The sequence below is a fragment of the Osmia bicornis genome, chromosome 4 (genome assembly GCF_907164935.1).
Source record: "Osmia bicornis bicornis chromosome 4, iOsmBic2.1, whole genome shotgun sequence".
Taxonomy (NCBI): Eukaryota; Metazoa; Arthropoda; class Insecta; order Hymenoptera; family Megachilidae; genus Osmia; species Osmia bicornis.
The window spans coordinates 4,598,412-4,620,041 of record NC_060219.1 but is presented as its reverse complement, the minus strand read 5'-3'; the positions used below and the strand labels follow the sequence as shown (position 1 = coordinate 4,620,041).

At 34.4% G+C, this 21,630-nt stretch overlaps 1 protein-coding gene across 9 annotated transcripts in view; it reads left to right on the top strand.

Annotated features, from left to right (window-relative positions):
• The window catches only part of LOC114880023 (potassium channel subfamily T member 2), a 149,919-nt gene that overhangs the window by 50,159 nt on the left and 78,130 nt on the right, over nt 1-21,630 (top strand). For 6 of the 9 annotated variants that reach the window (XM_046285497.1, XM_046285496.1, XM_046285499.1 and 3 more), the window contains exon 2: nt 16,785-17,031. The exons of 1 other annotated variant lie outside the window; for it this stretch is intronic. In XM_046285497.1, the coding sequence (XP_046141453.1) occupies nt 16,785-17,031 (247 nt within the window). Of the gene's footprint in view, nt 1-3,749; nt 4,276-16,784; nt 17,032-21,630 lie in introns of all 9 variants that reach the window. 2 more of the 9 variants (XM_046285500.1, XM_046285501.1) reach the window with 1 other exon arrangement.

The window sequence follows — 21,630 nt, the reverse complement described above, 5'->3', positions numbered from 1 at the left end:
ACATTAATTTGGATAGCGTTACTATTATACTAATAACATAAGGTAACGGAATAGAAAATTTAAAAAATTTCATTAGGTACGTTTTTATTTTTGATAAATTTTATTTATTATTTTCACAAAATTCCGTTATTTTTATTATAAAAAACGGCCACTATTCAATATGAATATTTTTAATTAAGTATATAAAAAAATTTCTAATTAATAACAGTTGTTTCTGTATTCCATATTTATACATTGCACATGTATCATATTTTGCGTTATTTATCTAATTATTACACGAAAATAGTGATCTACACTTAATAAAGGTACATGGCTTTATAAATTCAAAAATCAAGAGAAACAAAGTTTCCTCTCGTTAAAATAAAGTTATGAATTTTAAATTTTCATTTCTCTTTCCAACAGTTACTTGGCTAACACTTTTAAATCTCCATTAATTCTCTCAAGAGGGGTAAAAAACATGTTCAACCGCTTCAACTTCGTTCTTGTTCGTTTAGATCGTTTTCAGTGGAAGTTCTCGAAAAAATTGAATTCCTTGTGTAATTAGATTTTCCGCTAAGGACGAAGAGGGTCCTTTTACTCGCCTCGCATGAATGCTTCATATCGATTCGTTAATTAACATCGGTCAGTCACTTTAGCTATCATGCAAAATCGAGTTTGGAACCACGTTAAAGTAAGCTCTCGATGGAACGTGGTTAAGATTTTCAAACCACTTGTCGAAGTCGACTACGAATGTTCTAAATTCGGGTCCAAACTTTCAGACTCGAGTTTCGAAGAAGTTTATATTAAATCATTCATTTATGAAAACGATATTTACAATACAATAAAATAGGAAAATGGTAGAATTATTAACCCTCGGATGACTGGTCATGGAGAGAGCTCTAATTTTCATTTAAAAAATAAAAATAAAGATTTAATTTAATCAATATTTATGGTAATAATATTTAATAATTAAATCTTTATTTACGTAGATTTAAAATGGTACACTTTGTTCAATTATAATGAAACTTTAAGAAAAGTTATTTCAATATAACCAATCTATCAGTTATTGAAAAGAAATCAATAGTTTCCTTCGTTAAATTCAATCTCTCTCTCTGAAGAAATGTCTTAATTAAAAGCTTTATCAAATTAAAATGACAACTGAGGAAATCACGCATAGTAGCCTCGTTATAAATCAGATTATAGTGTTCGGCAGCTCTTAATTAATTTAATTTAACACTTTTTTATTTTCCTCGAGCACGTCTTTGATGAATGTCTTTGATATTGGCAGCAAGTACGATTGATGAGAGTGTCAAATGAGAAGTCATACTGTTAGTCAAATATTCTCTATCCGGGATGTGTCTGACGGGAAATTAGTAGACAGACGTCGTTTGTGGTATACCACGACGAGCAGTGATTACAGGAAACGATCAGTCTGTATTGAAAGTGCGAAACAGATCGAATGTCGTAATTACAGTGCTGTTTGACCCGATTCCTTTCGAGATGTCTGAATCCATGTACACAGTCATTTGATTGTTACGAATAAGATCTCTGAAAATCTTCACCTTTCCAAAAATTTAACTTTTTAAATATAAGAGATAGAGGAAAATATTACGAATAAAAATTAAATGGTACAATAAGAAGTAAAAAGTTTTCAAAATAGTATTTTCCTAAGAATAAACCTGTAGAAAATGTCATGGAAACTTATACGAATTTTTGTAAGGAGGTAGAAAGGGCAGCTTGAATTATATCTGGCAATTTTCTGTCAGGTGGCATGGAAATATGAAAGGAACTTGATAAAAGTAATTTCAGCCTCTGATTTGCTTTGGTGTAACATACACAAATAGAAGTTCGTGGACAAATCTTTTAAAAACCAAAAAAAACATCCTTTCTTAAGGATGACTTTATGTGACCAAAAGTTAAAATGAAATTTCAGTATAAATTCGTTTTCTTTTTCCTTTTAATTGGGTTGTATATTTTATTGTTATTTCTTGCATTTAATAACGATAAGATATTTGTGTTTCAGTTTTCATATTTAACTTCTAAGTTTTTTAAGAATATTACGTAAATCGTGTAAAATTTAAATAAGCAAATGTCATAATAATTTTAAATAATAATTTAAAAAATTTTAGTATTTTATGTCTTAAGAAAAAATTAAATGTCTATGAATTGGTACAATTTATTTCGTATTTTACAATTGTTAGCAAAATTTTGTAATTATGCTACTAACAATAAGTACTCATGATGTCCATTATATATTTCATGTGATTCGAAATATGAAATCTATCTTTCAACAATTATCCCTTAAAATATGAAGGGTTTGCATGTTTCACCGTACTAATGACATTTTCAATGCATAAATAAATAATACTAATATCTACTAATTAGCGTGGAATATTTATGAAGTCTTTCTTTGCATGTCTGCAGATTGATGAACTATTCAAACGTAGTAAAATTCCATGGAAGAAAATCTAAAAATGTTTGAAAGTGTTTACTAGTATTCACGAATATATTTAGAAAAAATGTTACACGACACCTTTATCCACTCGTGTTTTCAATTAATTAGTGAATAAATTGAATAAAAAAAGTATTTTACCGGATAAGGAATTTCAATCTGATTGAAAATAGCTGAAAACTATTTCAGAGAGAAATCAGGCATTTCCAGTGATGCAAAGCGAAATATAAATTTGCTATGCGAAATTCAAATATCGTACGGCTCCTATTTTATCTAGAATTTTACTGCTTTGGTACACATCGAAGAAAAAGGAAAAGAGTTATCAGAGGGAACGCGATGACGTTACGCCTTTTTTTAGTAAACCATTCCAGTCGTTACATAACTGAGCCTATTGGATTCTTTGATCCGAGGCCCACCATCTGGAATTTTAAAATAGAAATTTTGATTGGTTTCAATGACGATCGTTCGGTTTTTATTAATAAAAGAAGAGCCCCGTCTTTGGAATATTATGATTCGGTTCAAGCTTTGTACAATTATAGGGGAGGCCGAAATAATAATTCTATAAAATCATAATGCGTACACTGCGATAAATTCGAACTTCCATATGGGAAATGACGATACAGGGGGAAAAGGGAATTCTTAAAATCTTAATTTTGACGATATTATTAAAAGTAATTTAGAAAAAAAAATTCAGAAAAAAAGAGAATCCGCATTCCCTTCGTGCTTGTTTTCACTCGAAGACGTATATCCTGCAACTGTACACGTCATTCGTTCAACAAAGGGATGTTTACCGACATCCCTTTGCGATCGCGGTGTGTACACTTACTTTGATCTATGCTTGTATTCCCCTATAGACCACTCTCTTATGGGATCTATACATTTAAAATGTCTGTGTTCTTAAAATCGACTTTAACACATCTAATTGTTAATTATTAACGAATAGTATGCTACTAATTAACCTTCATTGCAATTACTAAAATAATAACATTTACTTAACGCTATAATACTTTGACAGCCAATATCACATATTTGTGACTTTTTAATAGAAATAAAAGCAAAAATAATTAATCGAAGTAAAATTAATAAATTAAAATTGCAATTTGAATAGTCAATTATGAAAAGCTTCCGAAAATAAAGAATTTGTGAATTTTATAGTCAAAGTGTTATCAACAATCGTGTTAACATCTATAAAGAAAAACAAAAATGAAAAGAGGAAAGTACTTCGTTCCATCTGACAATAAAAGTTCCGCAATATTTTTAAGGTTGATTCGATTTAACTTGTCGGGTTCGATTTGAAGAAAATGCAATGTGTTTACAGCAGATGAATCGACGAAAACTTAAAATTAACTCGAATCGTCTAAGCTAAGAAGATTTTTCGACGTATATCGTTCCACCCTATCCACAATCGACCCACCGAAGGTACAATACGCGGACCAACGAGAAGCAGAAACGCTTCATTCGAAGCGAGGAAACAAGAGATTCATAGTTTTTATCAAGAGCATACCTTGATTTATATACAACAGTGTTATCTATGGGGCCATTCTGTAGAGGAACAAACAGTCAATTAATATAGATACAAAGAGACGAAAGAAGAGACCAGTGAGAGAGAATCAGAGATTTCCAATATTTTGTAAACGTTATAAAAAAAAAAAAGAGAGAAAAAAAGTATATTTTATAAACATCAGTCCCGATCTACGAATATAATATTTTCGAGCTTACCGTTTGTGGAAAATATCGAACAGTTTTGTGAATATTGGAGCTGCCACACGACGCACCGAGCTGACTCTCCCGAACGTGTGAAAAGAAAAAGCGTTAAAAAGTGTTAAGTGCGATACGATCGTCAGGTATTGTGCACAGCCACGTTCAGAAAGAAAAGTGTGTTATATACTTGTTGCACGAAATGTCTTGAGTGTAAGTTGGTGTATTCATGAAATTAACATTCGGACAGTCGCACTGGTGCATGTGGGACACGATTCAAGGCGATGCATGCGCTTTGCAATTGAACTTTATGTTAACCCTTTCGCGTAGAAACTCGATTGTGTAATAATCATCTCGCTAGGAGAACTGTTTTCTTTTTGTTGTTCAATGACTTTACGTGATTTTTTACATGATTGAAGCTATGTAACCCTTTCTTTTCACTTCGCATGCTTATATGTCTGCACGTTGTGTTTTTTGTTTCATGTATGGAAAATTGAACGTTTTAGAAATAATTTGAAATGAATTGAAGTTTACTGTTTGATACAAATTTACCACGGTTTTTCAAAGTCCGATATGAAATTGCTTTTTTTTCGTGATTTCAGAGATTATCTTTACGTGTTGATAAGGATAGAATATTTATAAAGCTTTGTAGAACGAAATTACGGTTGATATTATGAAATTAGTCGGCTAATTTAATACCTAAGACGTTGTTCCGTAATCGAGTTGACTTCCTCCAATGGAAGAACAGAAGAGACGTTCCCTTTAATACGTTTCTTCGTGCTTATTATTTTACAGTACTTGGATTTCTACCTGGAATTGTCTCGTTTTTACGCAGCAAAAGAGTATATAGAAAATCTTGTGAAATTATGGTGTTATATTCTACTCATTGTCAGTAGTAAAATTTAATTACGATTTATTAAGAAATAGATCTTGGAACATTCAGGTTTCCTTCTAGAATTTTTACATTGCTATAAAAATGATTTGAAATTTGTTAGGTAGGCAATCCTTTCAAAGTACATTGCTCTTTTGGCGCCGTTCTGTCATGGTTACGCAAGATTGCGTTTATTCCATAGGTAAAATAGGATCGTATCTAGGGCCCAGTGAAAGGAAGCCTAAATAGAGATTTTATGTATGTACAGAACCGCGTTTACCATTAAGCAAAACAAGTATGTGTATAAGACCTGCATAGAGAAATTTATCATTACACTCTTATTTATCATATCCCTGTGTTCGTATGTGTTGGGTCTTACCTGAGCCCGAAATGTCAAAAACCTGCACACTTCTAACGGCTACGTTAACATTTTGCACAAATACTCTATGCCCTGTGCTATTCGCAATCAGTCATCATAATTGGTACTGGAAAATACACAAGAAGATCATTGATGTCCAATTACCAGGTAGACCATATAACTTCTATTATCCTCAACTGCATCAACTTGTATATAAATGTTTTCACTGGCACAGGAAAATTCTCGTTTAATATTTGAACGAGCCTGGTAGAAGTTCTTTGACCCAGGAAAATCATTCCAGCTGGCAGTAGTCGGTGCGCTGCGAAACGTAAATTGTAATCGTCATGCAAATTCTTGTACACGCGAGAACATACATAGCTGTCGCGTGTAACGTTGAATCGAACCTCCGGGAAGCCGAGTGAACGAATAGGCCTCTGCATTGCGACACGAGAAAATATCTGCACAACTTTTCCCCGACAAACTTTAGCTGCGTTTCGACTTATCCGAACCTCTAAATCGCTGCAGGGAATCCATGTGACTCGTAAATCTCGACACGATTCCCTGACGAATCAGCGTGATTTGCAAAGGCTCAACGAAACTCCTTATTCGCGTTGTTCTCGTGGAAAATGGGACGCTGTAGAGGGTAGCTTTTTGTTGCTGTAAAGTCAACGACGTTACTTCTCTCTCTTCTGTTTGCACTCGACCGTGTCTCGTGTGATTTACGAAAGCGTTGGAAATTTTGTCGAGCCCGGAAAGTAGTTTGAAAACGAGTCTCAATTTGGAGATTCGAAAGTTTGGAAACTTTATTAGTCCCAAGTTTGAATTCTACATTTGACATTTTAGGTAGTATCGAGACTTCGAATGCTTCCTTGAAAAATCGACGAGACTTTTATTCCTGTTTCTGAATGTAGATTTATTTCGTTCAGATTTGAGTGGTTTAGTTTTTAGATGTTTTTAGGGGATTACAGAAAAAGGACTAGAATTATAACGCAATTTTTTTGCTAAGTTTCTTGTTATTAAAATATACTTTATTATTAAAGTATACCAACGCAAAAAGCAGGTGGGTAATATGGCTTAGTAATCGTACATGTTAGTTTCACTATTTTTGTATAATTATTATATTAGAAAAAAGAAATATATGACAGCAGTTATTCTTCAGGAATTCTTCAATTTTGGTTTCGGTAGTAGACATTTATATTGTAACAAGGTTGAGAATAGCTTTGTGTCTATCAGTGGATTATATATTCTTTAGATAATGATCCTTCAGTGAAATAATCATTCAGAAAATCAACAAATAAATTCGTGCTAAATTGATGTCAAGTATATTTGAGAATCCATAAAATTGTTGTTAAGTGGGAGCAATAACCGACAACGCTATATCTACACGGCTGTCCAATAATAACTTCTGGTCCACTTTTATTTCTGTCCGCTAATACAACTACTAAATTATTTTCTGTTTTTAAATAGTATAAATTTGTTTGAATCTTGATTACTACTAGAGATAGACATTGTTGCAATTTAAAATTAAAAATTGGCCATTTTCTGAATTTAAAAAAATTATCTTAACTTTTCAGTATTCAAATCCTGATAAAAAATCATAAATTTTCGTTGCTGAATTCTTGGTTAGAAATCAGAATGAACTTAGTTAAGAAAAGTTCATTGAAAATTTAGCGACATTTTTCAACTTCTGCATGGACAACTTTTTAATAGAACTCGCGACATTTTCCGATACCTTTTGAAGCTCCGTTAAACAACGTTTCTGATTTTTTACATGATAAAAGTTCAGCCCGTTGAAAGGTTGTAATTGCAAGAGAAACAGTAGTAATTTTCTACACGGCAGATCTTAATTCTTCTTAAAAGGGACTTTCAGTTGTTTCAGCAATTAAGCGCTTTAGAAAATCCAACTTTAGTTGCGTGAAAGTAATCGTAATCGTGACAAAGACAATCCTACGTTCTTTCTTTTAGTAATCAACCCTTTATTCTCGCGCAATTAAACTGTCACAAGTTTTGAAGCTGTAGTAACTTTTTAGTTTCTTTTGGTTGAAAAGATTGTTTTACACCCTTAGTGTGTGAACTTTTGTTATAGTAAAAAATACTGTTCAGTTTAATTTTGAAACGAAATGAAAACATGATAATATAATTTAACCGCAATTTTCTATTTGTTATAAATTTATTATTTCACGTCACATGGAATCTGTTAAACTTATTGTATAAAGCATAAAATTCCAGATTGTTTCTTCGAATTGATCTCAATCTTCATGCGATTATGATTGTTTCTACATTACCACTTCGTACTTTGTTTCTGCCATCGTTCTCCAGAGATTTAAACGCGTTAAACCAGTTGAATGCATCCGTGATGTCATTCAATTCACGTCAAGGCCAATTGTATGCATTCTTCGTTCCAATTTCGTACAATAAAAGCAGAGAACAGTCGCCTTATTATTGAATATTGTTGAGCTGTAAAGATAGGCTTTTAGTTTCTAGCGTAGTAGGGTTTGATGATTATGCAGCTCGTAGCTATGGAATCACTCGATATTAACCCTTGAACAGCCGAGCCTGGGTCAATCGTGACCCGAACTTACAAAACGTAGAGAAGTGTATTAACTAAAGTTAAATTACAATCGGAACTAAAGATATCTCTGTTAAAGAACTCGTTTGCTAATAAACACTGTTGATTATGGAGATATTTAATTAGGTCAATGTTTTACATTAAACAATCATTGGAGCGTCCTCTGAAATAGGAGTCAATACTCGAGAGCGAGACAACACTGCGTGGGCGGTGTATTATTATTATGCACTCGGAGGCAATGCACTTCGCGTGCATAAGCTGATTTCACAACGACCAAATAGTACCATTTCGTTCTTAGCTTTGCTAACTTTCGTAATGGTAAAAAGTTCTGAAAAGGAACATTAAATTTTGGTTAATACTTTTTGAAGTAGAAATAACTATGACGAGAAGAAGCTAGCGTGGAAATATTTATAGATCCATATGCTTATAAGGGTTACTGTTTCTGAATGGGAGTTGGAATCCCAGTGGTGTCATTTCGTCAACACCTTTCCTCTTTCGTCGGGCCGATCAAATGTATTCAATTTCAACTTGAATTTCAAATTTTCAATCGAGATGAGAAGTTTGATGAATTATCTTGAAGTCGACCACCCGAGGGTAATTGGATTATGCACCCAGGACTTCATGGGTATATGCTAAGGGGTTTGTCGAGTAGTAGTAATATTGTTCATATATTTTGTATTATAAGATTTAATTCTTGTCGGATTCGAATTTTTGTCAATTGTAGGAAAGGGTCTATAAATTATACACTTTGTATTGAATTTGTACCGAAGGTATTTTGAAGGGCTATTTTCTAAGACGCCTGGATTCTACCTAAGGATAGAAAATCTGGGCCCACTTCATGGTACGTAATTGTGTACGATGGGCCGGATCGGATATACTTGCATTCGTCCTGTGACCCTGTGAGGGTTATCTCTAAGGTTACCAAATTTATATAAGAATATACTTGTAACAGAATAGATCAAAGTAAAGAGTGTGACTAAAAAAGTTCATTAATCCATCGAAGGATATTCGATAAAATAGACGTTTCTTGTAACGAACACCTTCGGAGAGCATGGAACGGTTTAACAGCGATAACTAGCTTAATTTTCTCCAGCCTTGGTGTGTCGCTATCGGAGTCAATGCTATTACAACCAATACACCGGCTATTGCATTAACGATTCTCGGCGCAATATTGTGCGAACATAAGCTGATCCCGCAGCGTGCAACGAACTGGGACACAGAATCGAATACGTTGATGCAGTTCCAAGGGAATATCTGGGAACCGTTGCATGCGTGGAACGAAAGGGTAAAGTTCGTAAGCCATAGGTGGAACGGTTGAGTAGCATCTAGGAGCGGCAAGAAGGTCATTAAATAGGTCGAATTCTCGGTGTCTGTTAGCCAGAGTGGAATGGGGAGAGGATTAAATGGTTCGAAACAGCAACGCTAATTTAGATGGCGCGTAGAGAAGATTGCCTCTGACAGGAATGTAAATGTCATTGGATGAGCCAATTATTATAATGATATCTTGGAAAATGAAACCCGTCATTGGTTGTTTTAATACCTTTTTCATGGTACCAGTAACGATAGCTATTTAAATACATGGTTAAGGGAGGAATAAGATATTGACCCTTCCTCCTTCTTACTCTCCAGAGGACATCCTCTTGGTTTTTATTTATACAGACAATTCTGTGGCGTTTTATATGGTCTTTGTTGTGGGAGAAGACTGACTCAGGAAAAATGTATGTCTTTTTCTTTTGGCAATTGTAGCGTTATTCGTAAAATGGATTGTTTGCGCCGAATATAAGTATTACTAAAATTTTAATAGTATATTCTTTGCGCCCTGTCGAGTATTTATTTTCGTGCCCTTATTTTCAACATTGTCACGTATCCTTTCCAGCTGGATCGAATCACCCGTGGCAAAATTAAATTCATTCGACAAACTTCAACGAACGTGATACAAGTTTCTGATGAAAGTTAGAAATTGAACTTACTAGTGAGAAACTTTTGGAAGATTAACAATTTACTTTCATTTTACTTCCTTCCCGGTATTTTCATCAAAAAGAAACTGTTTATTCTTGTAATTTTCAGACAACAAACATTACATTTTTCTTCGTATGAAATAGATGCATACAGAATTATTTGTAGGAAGGTTATACAAAAATTTTGTTTAGCAAACAATGTGAAGAATTTTCTTTCACGAAATAGGTCAAGATTGCGAAATTTACTTTCTTAGCCATAATGCTTTGACTTTGAAGGATGTTCGACTACTTTTAAGGCTTTTTCCTTTCAAAGAAAAATTCCTGCAGGAAGTAATTTTACCTCATGCTTCTTATTTGTACTTCCTGGCAATATTCTAAGATATTTCTCTTCAATCCAAAACTATTAAGGAGCCAGGAGCAGTGAGAGGAGTTTATGCTTATTCGTAAGAAGTTTCTTATAATACCAACCAGTAGAAAATAAATGTTATCGTTCGGAAAATTTAAATTCATTCGTAATTCACAGATAAAATGTTAAAAATATATCACTATTTTTTATTATTGTTTCTCACTACTTTTTCCCAGAAAATTTCATGTGTAAAAGGCAAAGATTTGGTCTTTTCTTCTCGAAAACAGTACGGTCAATCCATCTAAAATTTTTCCAATACACGTGTTGCATCGAAATTATTAAATAAAAAAAAAAAAATTTCAAGTTTCTGTAACTTTATTCATCGCAGTATCGAACTTCCTTATATGATTTCATAGGTTCGCCATTAACGTCTTTAACACTCACTGTTTCTTAACTTTATACGTTTCAGTCGTACACAGTTCTATTGTGATACAAGCTATTCATCGTCTCATAATTACCACGGCGAAGGCTGTCAAAAGGCAGATCTTGAAACCGAGTTACGAATAAAGGAAGTTTCATAGTTGTGCAGGAAGTCGGTTTACAAGAAGAGAGAACGGAACAGAGAGAGTTATCTGCCGTTTGTTGGCCCATTTCAGCAATAAACCCGAGAAATGTTAAGTCGAATAATAGCTTTTGAGTCTTTGCCATGATTTCTCAGTGGGAGTTAATCGTTGAGCGTTCTTCGCAAAGACAAAGTAACCACGAAAGGGTGGCTGCTAGGAGACGCTGAATAAACCGCTTATAGTAGCTCTTGCTGAATTGACCTTCCGTAGTTTATGACTGTTTATTATCCGATTGTATTCCATTCACGTGGATCGTACTGTAACAGTAAATCTTACCACGAAAAACGAATTCCATGCGTGTCGTGTTAGTCTTCAATCTTCTATGACAACATCCATCCCCTACAGCGACGATAAAACACTTTTGAGGAATATTTTATCATCCACTCTGGATCATATTTCCGTCTTTTTATGAACTGCCATCATTTTTTTCTTTCCTTCAATTTATTAGGATGTTTCCCTTTTACAATTATCTGATTGCGTTGTTTAAAATTTTTTTGAAATTTTGCGTTGTTAAACAATCTTTTTTAATATAATGTTAAAAATTTACAGTATTACACAATTTAAGAAAAAAATAAATTTTTAAGATGGAGAAATACTTTTTATTGTTCAAAACTAAATATCTTTCCAAAATTAAAGATAAAGTCATGCAACGAAGGGTTAATGAATATAAACTGTTAGACCAACCATATTAATTTACTGTTGGGGAGGATTCTCTTGGTGTTTTATTTTAGTTAGGATCTCTAGGGAAATTTGTTCCTATTTGGAATACCCTAGGATGGATTTAGTTGAAAAAAATGTGATTCGTCGTTCTTTAAAGTGCCATTATTAAATGTGCCTTTTTGTGAAGGAAAATCTTTCATTTTATAAAAATTTTTCCAATACCTAATGTTATTCGAAAATTGGTATGTACTAGATACAAGAGCACTCGATGTTATAGCTTACAAAATCACAATTTACCCCTGTCTATATTGTTCGAACATTTGATATCATGATCCATGCATCAAATTGAAAAAAAAAAAAGGAATTGAACCTTACTCGATGCAACCATATCTCTATGGACATTTCCCCCCTCGCCTATACTTATGATTTCAATATTAGACACTCGAATGTGAATTTATGCGAATACTTGAGGTACTCGAAGTATCGTGAAGTTTCCTTTCTTCATCCTCTTCGAGTGGCTATTCGTATGGTTCAAGTATTGAATACGAGTAACTTTCGTCACAGCATCGCTTTGAATCCATGATGATGTCGACAATATATAATGGAACCCTCCTGGAACGTGTGGTTCAGGATGACCTCGTCAACGAGTTTGTCACTGAGGTAATTTAATTAAGGGTTGTATAATGGAGGTTGCGCTGATTGCTGTCAGCCATCTCTGCTTACTCTTACGGGAGCTTTACCATTCGGTGCCTTCCTGTCGCGGTTCACAATGGGGGAGAATCGTCGATCGAATTCAATCACTTGTATGGGGTGTTAGAAAAGGTTGAAGTCATATTCGTACAGCTTCTTTAAAGAATTAGATAGATTTAAAAAATCGACGGTTTAAGGAAAAAAGTATTATACTTACAAAAAGTAAAATTTCCGGTATTTAACTATAGTGTTTACCATTTTACTAGTGCAAGAACCTGAAAATTTCGGGTACGCGATACTCGGAAGAATAGATGTGAAGAAATATTTCAAACAATTTTACGCTTCCTTTAAGTTATCCTTAAATTTCCATCACACAGACCAGAACACATTTTACTGCAATTTTTACGGGTATTAACTGCTCCGACAAATCGCAAGCTTCGTGGAAACAATAACAGATAACTGAGCTTGCGAATATTTCGTGAGTCGCGAAAATTCAATCGTTAATTTTAATGCTGACATTTGTGTGATAAACAACAGTCGAAAGGAAACTGGCCACGTTTATATGTCAAACGACTGGAGTGAAACATCATTCTGCCAAGGGAGTTGTATTTACCTTCAAAAGCTTATAAATATTGGCAGATAGAATTTATTTTTGTCGTTGATCTGGCTAGATGCCAGTTAAATATTTACACCTGGAATTAAAAAGGTTTTCGTTGGTCAAACCCGATGTAGCTTCTTTTGTTTGCTACGAGTTAACGGATCCTGACGTGTCCTGGAAACGCCTTTCTTCGAGTTTACTCAGAAGAAAACGAATTTCGTTGAAATTACCTCATAGAAAAATTGCCTGACAAACTGGACACTCTCGTCGTGTTGGATAAAAATAGAGGCTTTCACGTAAAGCAGATCCCAAAATGTAATAAATATAATTTAGAATTTAATTTCTATTTTTTAAAATTCCTCGTAAATCTTGAATCTAATGGGACACTTGAGGTGTTAATAATTACATGGCAAGAGGAAAAAGAAGAAAATCGAATGCGCAATGAAAAAGAAACAAAAGATTAAGTGCTGCAACGTGTTGTATGTGCTTACATCTCGGAGACAAAGAAACGAGGTCATACAGTGTTTGGTCCTCTTGTCGTCGACGACGAAATATGCAACATGAATTCATAATTCAACGGAGTCAGAACGTTTCTTACATCAATTTGTAAATGGATGCAGTAACTCAGTTTCTTTTTCACTTACAAAACTTTTAACGTGTTATTACTGAATTTAACTTAGAATTGATGTTAGGTGCCTTCTGTTGGAGATAAATTAAAAATGAACATTTAATTTCAATTTCATCGTATTCCATTCTTTTACAAGTAAATGTGTATTTTATTCAGTTTATTATCCCTTTAACACTTTATTATCCCTTCGATGCATAATTTTCGTAATTTTAACTAAAAAATTATATTTTTGAGGGGCAATAATAAGAGTAATAATAATCAAATTTTTTTATATATTGCATCTATGAATGAAAAAAAAAACATAAATAACTAAGTAAATATTTCTTCAAATTTTCCCGTATAAACGTTTATAGACACGTGGTGGAGGGTCACAGAACGATATATATGAAGTCTTCTTCCCTACATCGTCATTCTTCTCGGAATTGTCTATGGGGATGGCGGAAACCCGATCATGACCATTTTTCCTGGGGAAGCCTGATTTAATCGTAAATGTGCATTAAAACTATATATTAATTCAAAAATTGATAGAGTAGAAAACGTAATCGCATATTCCTTGTACCTATTTTATACCAGCATCGAATCATCAAATTTTCCCTTTTCCTAGAAATGCCCGCCTCCAGATTCCAAAATGCAGAAAATTATCGAGAGTCTACTGTATCATTATTAATATTCTAAGCCCACTACAGAATGAAAGTTTTACTACTGTAAGAGGTGATTTAGGTGGAAATGTCAATTTATCCAAAATAATAGGGTAAGGTTTATACCTCCATATATTTTTCGTTCTTCGATAAATGTTCGCTTCTGTACGATCCATAACGAACGAATCTATACAGGGGATGCGCAGATGCAGTATTTTTAGGACGTATTTTGGGGTTCCACCCCGATATACTCGACTTTTATCATCGACACCGTAGACAGAAAGACAGGATAGTATCGAGAGCCCTCAATTTATAGCGGTTGCACAGCGTGTACTATAAGACGGGAAAGATGGGAAGGGAAACAAAGAAGAAAGCGTTAGGGTGGCGAGGTAAGGGATACCTTATTCGCCTGAAATTTCATCGTCAAATTAACTTCGCTTTTGCTGTTAGTATTGCGTGCCATTGGAATTAGCTACGTCATTAAAACACAATTTATGTCTCAGATATATTTAAACAAGTATTTAAATTATATTACTACAATATCTTGAAAAGTATGATTTATTAGTAGAATTGCTAGCTTCGAATTTCTTAACAATTTTTTCTTAATATAATTACATTGTTACTTTGAATAAGCACTTAACTCTTCGTGGGCAAGTTGTTTCGTTTATTTATTTTTCGCAATTAATCCTTTAAACATTTGACTTAAGAATCGAATATATATGAAAATAGAGTCCTTAATAAGTATCCCAGAATTTTTTTGAATTTTTGAAAGTTAAGTACGGTAAAAAAGTTAGTCGTGGACATAAATGACATAAATTATTAGAATCAATTATACAGGATCAGGAGAAGTTTGTAAATGAAACAAAGAAGCATTAATTTTTATAGCTTCGTAAAAAACCTCAAGTCATTTGGTCCACTTACTTTTATCCCCCATTGTACATGTTTCTGATCCTAAGTCCCTGATAAGCTTGAAATATCTAAAATTAAAAAATTAATTATTCCTATTCTTAATAATTAGAGTTTCAATATACTTCACAATAAATTTCCTTTCTATCGTAACAGTCAACGTGTTATATGTAGACTTTGTTCAATTTGATATAAAATAATTTTGCAGAACACCCATCTCGCATAATTCTCGCGCAAAATGTTCTCCGTTATACAAGATCGTGTTAAACTGCTTATGTTAGAGTTTGCCTGGGCATATGAGGTTCCAAGGGAATCGGTCCTGGCGGACGAACAAGTTAGTCGTCCCGGTTCGATTCTGATTTGGACGTCGTGGCAACAGGAAACGCCGACTCTCGGTTGCCACTGTCAAACTTCGAATTCCGAACTTCGGATTTTGGTGAGCCGTGGTTACCCTTCTACGCTTGCATGTCCTTGCATGTTTCCGCTGGGGCGAATGTCACGTAGTGTTTGCTGGGTATCTTCGTGCCGGGACAGAAACGTCGGCTCCCCTGATTCGTTACATTAACGAACGTCTGTGCGCGTTGTTGCTACACACACGTGCGCTTAATTAGCATGTCAATATTTCACGATGTACGATGAATCACGCAGTAACATCATTTGCTTTAGCCATTCTGTTGTTTGTCGCATTTTTTATTCTCCTTATAAGTTCAGTAGTTACAAGGATAAAGCCTGGTGCACCAAAGCCACTCTGGCTTTGTTTACTTTTTTGACGAACTAAATTCTGACGGATTCATCAGAACACTCAAATAAATATAATAAATGGCTAAATTTGATATTGGTTATATTTCGTTATATTTATGGAAAAAATGATGCCCTAAAACGAAGTTGAATAAACAAATACACACTGTGGACCTACTGGTCAGAATAATAATTCGTCAGAAAACGTTTCCATCGGAACCGTAGCCTGATGCATCGCATGGTCGCATGATTGGAATACGTTTACGTGGGTGATCGATGCGAACGAATCTTCGAAGCATTATTCAATTGACTCTCGTATTTCGAGCAAACATGGGACGTGGATTCGAGGGGAACCGTTTCTACGTGTACCTCGATATTTTGATGCGGTGGAATGTTGCTTATCGGAACAACAATTACCGGAGCCTCTGATGATTCGTTGCTAACCGTTCCCGATTATCGGGACGCGTAATCAGGAATTCTTGCATTCGAGATGTGGAAGCGCAACGCTATTGAAGTAATCACGAAACGGTCCCACAATTAACGATTTATCGAAACGAATTGTTCTGTCTCTTTCCCCTTCATCATGTATTTTACGCTCTGCGCGGGGATTCGATTAATTAACGTTGATATATTTGCCGAAGCATCATATCAAGAATGGTAAATATAACGTTATTGTTTGACTCGATGTGTATTTAGTAATCAATTTTACACAGAGAGAGAAATAATTCCGAATTCTCTAAAGCTTAACTGCTGTTTCAATATTACATAGAAACGCGTTAAATTTGCGAATTTTCCATTCTTGTTTTTTTAAAAATAAAATTATATAATTCCTGTTAATAATTTATCGCTAATTATTTATAGGAATTTTTTAATGAATCCTCTTTGTTAGAATTCGAACGATTTTAAGGGAAAATCCACAAGAAGTCGCGAATTTAATTATTGATCTAATAAGTTAAAATTGAAAATTGTTTATGGAAGACTCGTTCGCGCGTTCGAAAAGATTCGATGTGTGCCCGCGATTCGATATTCCATTGATCAGCACCTTGATTGAATGTACTCATCCCCGGAACAGAGATGTCAATGTACTTCTTCCGGTTGCACAACCTGCGCCGTCAGGCGGAGGAGGTACGGAAAAAACGTCAGAAAGGAAGATCGAACCAAAGTGGCCAACGTGGGACCAATTGTACCGACCAATCGCAGCCAACCGCCGGATCCATGCACTGCTGCAACAGGGTCCATCGGGGTCCGAGCAGGCTCTTCGAACGGGCCCCTTTGCAACCCAGTGATTCCCTCGACGAGATTGCCTTTCAGATACCCAGGTAATCATTTTCCGCAATGCATGCTATCTTCTTTATTCGTTCATTTTAAATCAAGCGACACAATTCCTTCCCGCCGTTAAGAAATTTCTAATAACTTATATGTGAGTATCAGAGTTTAAGGTGAAGGGTGTAACAAATTAGGTAAAAGTAGAGCGAGATTCGCTCTAAACCCAACCCTTGGAACTAAACTAAAACTTTTCATCAACTTATTTTGAAGTGGCAAAAAAAAAGTTTTCGGCCATTCATTGAGATTTTGACCCACAATGGCGCAAGAATTTTTTCGATAACTTTTACCGTTTGGCTTGTATAAAAGTAAAAGAAAATCTAAATCCTTTAGCCCCCTTCTCAAGATTTTCAATCTTAGATACGGGTTGGCTAATAATCACTGTTTACCAAAGTATTACTAATTATGTTAAGGTTACCATAAAAAGAAATATAAGGTATTTTAGTAAAATTTCTAAGGCTCATTGTTTTATGTCAATAATAATCAACTTGAAAAATAACGACTGCATTTTTCTTGAGGCACAAGATTCTTTTTATAGTATTCGACGAGAAAAATTCAAAAGTATCAGTTTTCACTTTAAGAATCCGTCTGTTCAGAAGTTATGTACATATAAAACTGAACGTTTTTAGCGTACTTTTAAGGTTACTTTGACGTCATACCAGCGTCTGTCCATAATTCATCCAATGAGCAAAGTCGATGCCTGTAAAAATTACATACGTAATAGGTGGCGTTTATTTTGACGGAATGACTCAAATGTTTTTATCTATAAATGTGTTTTGCACTTTTCTTTTTTCAGCATTTTAATGCTTGTTTCGGCGGACCAATCTGATTATAGATACAAGTCAATATGGCGTTAAATTAATCTCGAAGGTAGATTAAAAACCTTCAGCTTCATATACATATAACTTTTGAACGGAGGGATTCCTGAAGTTGAAACTTGTGTTATTGAATTCCTGTCTTCGAATACTATTAGAATATATAAAAAAAAGTCAATAATTTTATCTGCCCTAAAGTAAAGTTCAACCAAAATGGCATAAGAAAAAATTTACATTTGAATGGGTGGCGAGAAAAACGTATCCTCGAATCATCAACTTTTCAGTAGAACAAAAGAATTATTTCGCGTATTGTAAAAGAGTGACCGGACTACAAGGTTTTTCCATTTCGTTACATCCCTATGAGAATCGCGCCAAAACCAAACAGGCAACATTCGACGTTTTTCCACAACTTGTTAACAAGCTGTTAGAAGTTCAGCACCAACTTCGTATCCATTCCCTGGATACGAAAACGAACTAATAACAGTGCCGGTTTCATTCTTTCGACTACACTCAACATTTTTCTACTAAAACAAAAATTTGTGAAAATCCACCATACAATGTTTTTCTCGTCACTCATTCATTTGTTGTTGACACATCTACATTTTGTATAAAAGGGAAAATCGCACGTAATGTGCATAAGTATACGATGGTTATTTTTGCACGTACGATGAACTGTTAGCAACAGATTGTTCGACATTTTTTTGTTCAAGGAGAAGTATATAATAATGCTTTTTTTTGGAGGGTGGAAAGGTTGAAGTAAAGTGTTGCTCGAGATCCGAAAGGATGTTTTCTTACAAAACAACGAAGCGCAAAATGAAACGGCGCTTTTTAATAGCCTTTCAGTCAAAGAGACAGAGACACGGGGAGAAGTAAAGGCATTTTAAGAGAGATATTATTCTATGAAATATTCGTCGTGATTTCTTCAACCGAAATTGGTCACAAATTTCCCCTTATACTTCAACTAATGTCACGTATTTGTGACTTCAGTATTGAGGGTGTTCGATACAATTAGGACAAGCTATAGCTCCAAAAGAAAAAAAGATAGAAAAGATGTCATGAGAAAAAATTAATCATGTCGTACGTGTCTCGGCACCAGAAGTGAACACGTTTTAACCCTTTCGGTTACGATTTCTTTTTTTATAACATATTTTTTATCTTTTACAGTTTTAAAGCTATAGCTTTTCTCCATTGCACGGGACATCCTGTGCAGTGTTTTACATCATCTTCAAAGAACCATCATAAACATTTTAATGAACTTTACCATGAGGAAATTGCTATAAGATCGAGCCCGCGCTCAGCGTACAATAAACGTTTTCATTGTTTACCCAAGAATATCTTAAAGCCATTTATCAAGCATCTTCTCAAGGCAAATTGTTGTTCCTCTTCATTCATCAAATACCTACAGTCGCCTAATGGATTCATCGTCCTTCCTTCATAAATTATGAATGTTACTCTCTTGTGCTCGATAGCGAGCTTCTATGGAACATACTGGAGGGCATCGGGGAAGGGGGAATGCAATCTTGAAGCTTGCATTTTTATGGACGAATCCAGGACACTTACCGTCTAGATTTTATATCTCTGTCCCGACGTTCACGTTGGCTGAGAAGTTTAAGGCGATATGGGAATGCACAGTTACGCAGTTCGCTGTAAAAGGGTCAAAGGTCGGGATGAAACAACTTGAAAAAGCAAACTTGGTTTCGTTGGAGCTTTTCCGTATCGCGAAACAGCTTCCTAGAATGGATGAAAGTTTCGTTAATTGTCGAGTGTGGGCGCACGTTGCTCTTTACCTCGAAAATGAAGATTTCGTTTAAGGATCGATCTAACGTACGTGGAACTCGTTCGAAGAATTTTGTACAAAAAAAGGAAATAAAGTAGGGGAACACCCACGCGTATCTTCGGGTTCGTTGAATTTCATGATGGTCGTTTGGAATATCAAGTTTAGGCAAAAAAATTGTCAAAACTTTAAATGAACCGATTCTTATAGGAAAGAGTGGGTGTAACTCAAGTTTAAGGGGGTGAAATCACCTTCCAATGTTCTAATTTGGAAATGGTTGAAGATGAGAGAAAATATTAGACTGGTAACTTATTTTTTTCTACGGAATTATTTATTAAAATTCTATAAATTGCAATTTAAATAAGTGCTATTACAAATTAAAATTTTTCTCCATAATTACGTTAAATTTTGTTGTTATTTTGCAATGAAATTTAGCACATTTTGAAGAAAAATGTCCTAACAAATTTTGAATTTAATTGTCAATTTAATATTTCAACAAGAATGAAATTCTTTTTGACATACTAAAATTAATTGTAAAAAAATTATTGGGGGAGGACTCGTTGGATCTACTAATTAGAAAATATTGAAAATATATTATTTTATTCGAGAAATAAGGAATATTGTAACAGTTTGTTTTGCAACTTCTAATCCCATGGGTTGTTGAGCGATGATATCTGACTTTGCTCGTATAGAGTTAAATGTGCTCGAACTTCGTGAAAGTTGTCGGTATTCTCGCTGGATTAATCGTATTTCCCTGACTACGACGAGTGAAAGAAGTGTTCTAATTAAAGAGCATCTTATAGGTAAAGAAAGGGCGGGGCATCGTGGCTTGTCATGATTTAGCATCGAAAAGGTTGGACGACGGTAAAAGAAGATATTGGATTTTGTTCGCAGATGACAGCCCTTTCATGTTGCTCCAGTGAAATGGATATCTGGCCTGTGAATTTCGAAGATCAAACAGACAAACGAATAATATTTTAATTACAGATTACTCGCTTTTTTGTGATCCACAGCTTTAGAGGGTTCTTAATCTTTTCACAGAAACTGTTTGTTAAAATGAGACGTTTCTGAGTGTTGTGGGTAAAATGTTCACGTTCATCTCGTTTCTTTAGAAATATTGAAAAATTATCATCTAAATTCTATGAAATAAAATACTTGCTATTGATAGATTGAATGCTAGGTTGAATGCGAAATTTAAATACTCGTTTGCCTCAGAATAAAGACTATTTGTAGAAGTATATTAGTTCAATGAAGTTATCAAACATTTGTACACTCACGTCATATTCTATGTTTAGAAAACGATTCTGGATAGTCGACGTAATAGCAGAAATGCGCTCTAATGAGGATCATAAAAGTAAGAAGGCCCTCGTGTAAACCAATCATTCACACACCCCTTTAGCAAAGCGGATCCATATTGCCCGTCAAACTGATATCCTTCGACGAGGATGGTTCGATCAATGGCTCCCATCAATCTTTGTCATTATAAAGACTTAATACATACCAGCTGGAAAATCTTTGCAAGGATTTCTATTAATATTCTCAAAACATCTTCATATTTAACAAACGATGTGACAAAGCAATTTTAAATTTGTACTTATACAATATTTTTATTTCATTTAACAAATAACACAGCTACCATTTGAAAAATTTGAAAAATTGATTAAATATTAAACTTTATTTTGGTGCTAATAAAAATTTCCAATGATTTTTCTATAAGATAAAAAAAGTAGTAATTCAAGACCTGTAAATACATTTACTATTTCAGCTTCTGTAAAATTGAGGAAATCAACTTAAAAGGTTTTTCAAGTGGTGCTACAAATATACGAGATTTATGATCGATACGTCACGAAATATGTGGTTTATAATCGTTTCCTGCCAGATAGTGGTTTCTTGTTAGGAACCATCGAAATACGTATAAAAACGCTAGAGGTATACGAGGACCCAAAAATATCGTCTCGGCTGAGCTATTTCGCGTTTGTATTGTTCGGATAGGATCAGGTATGTAT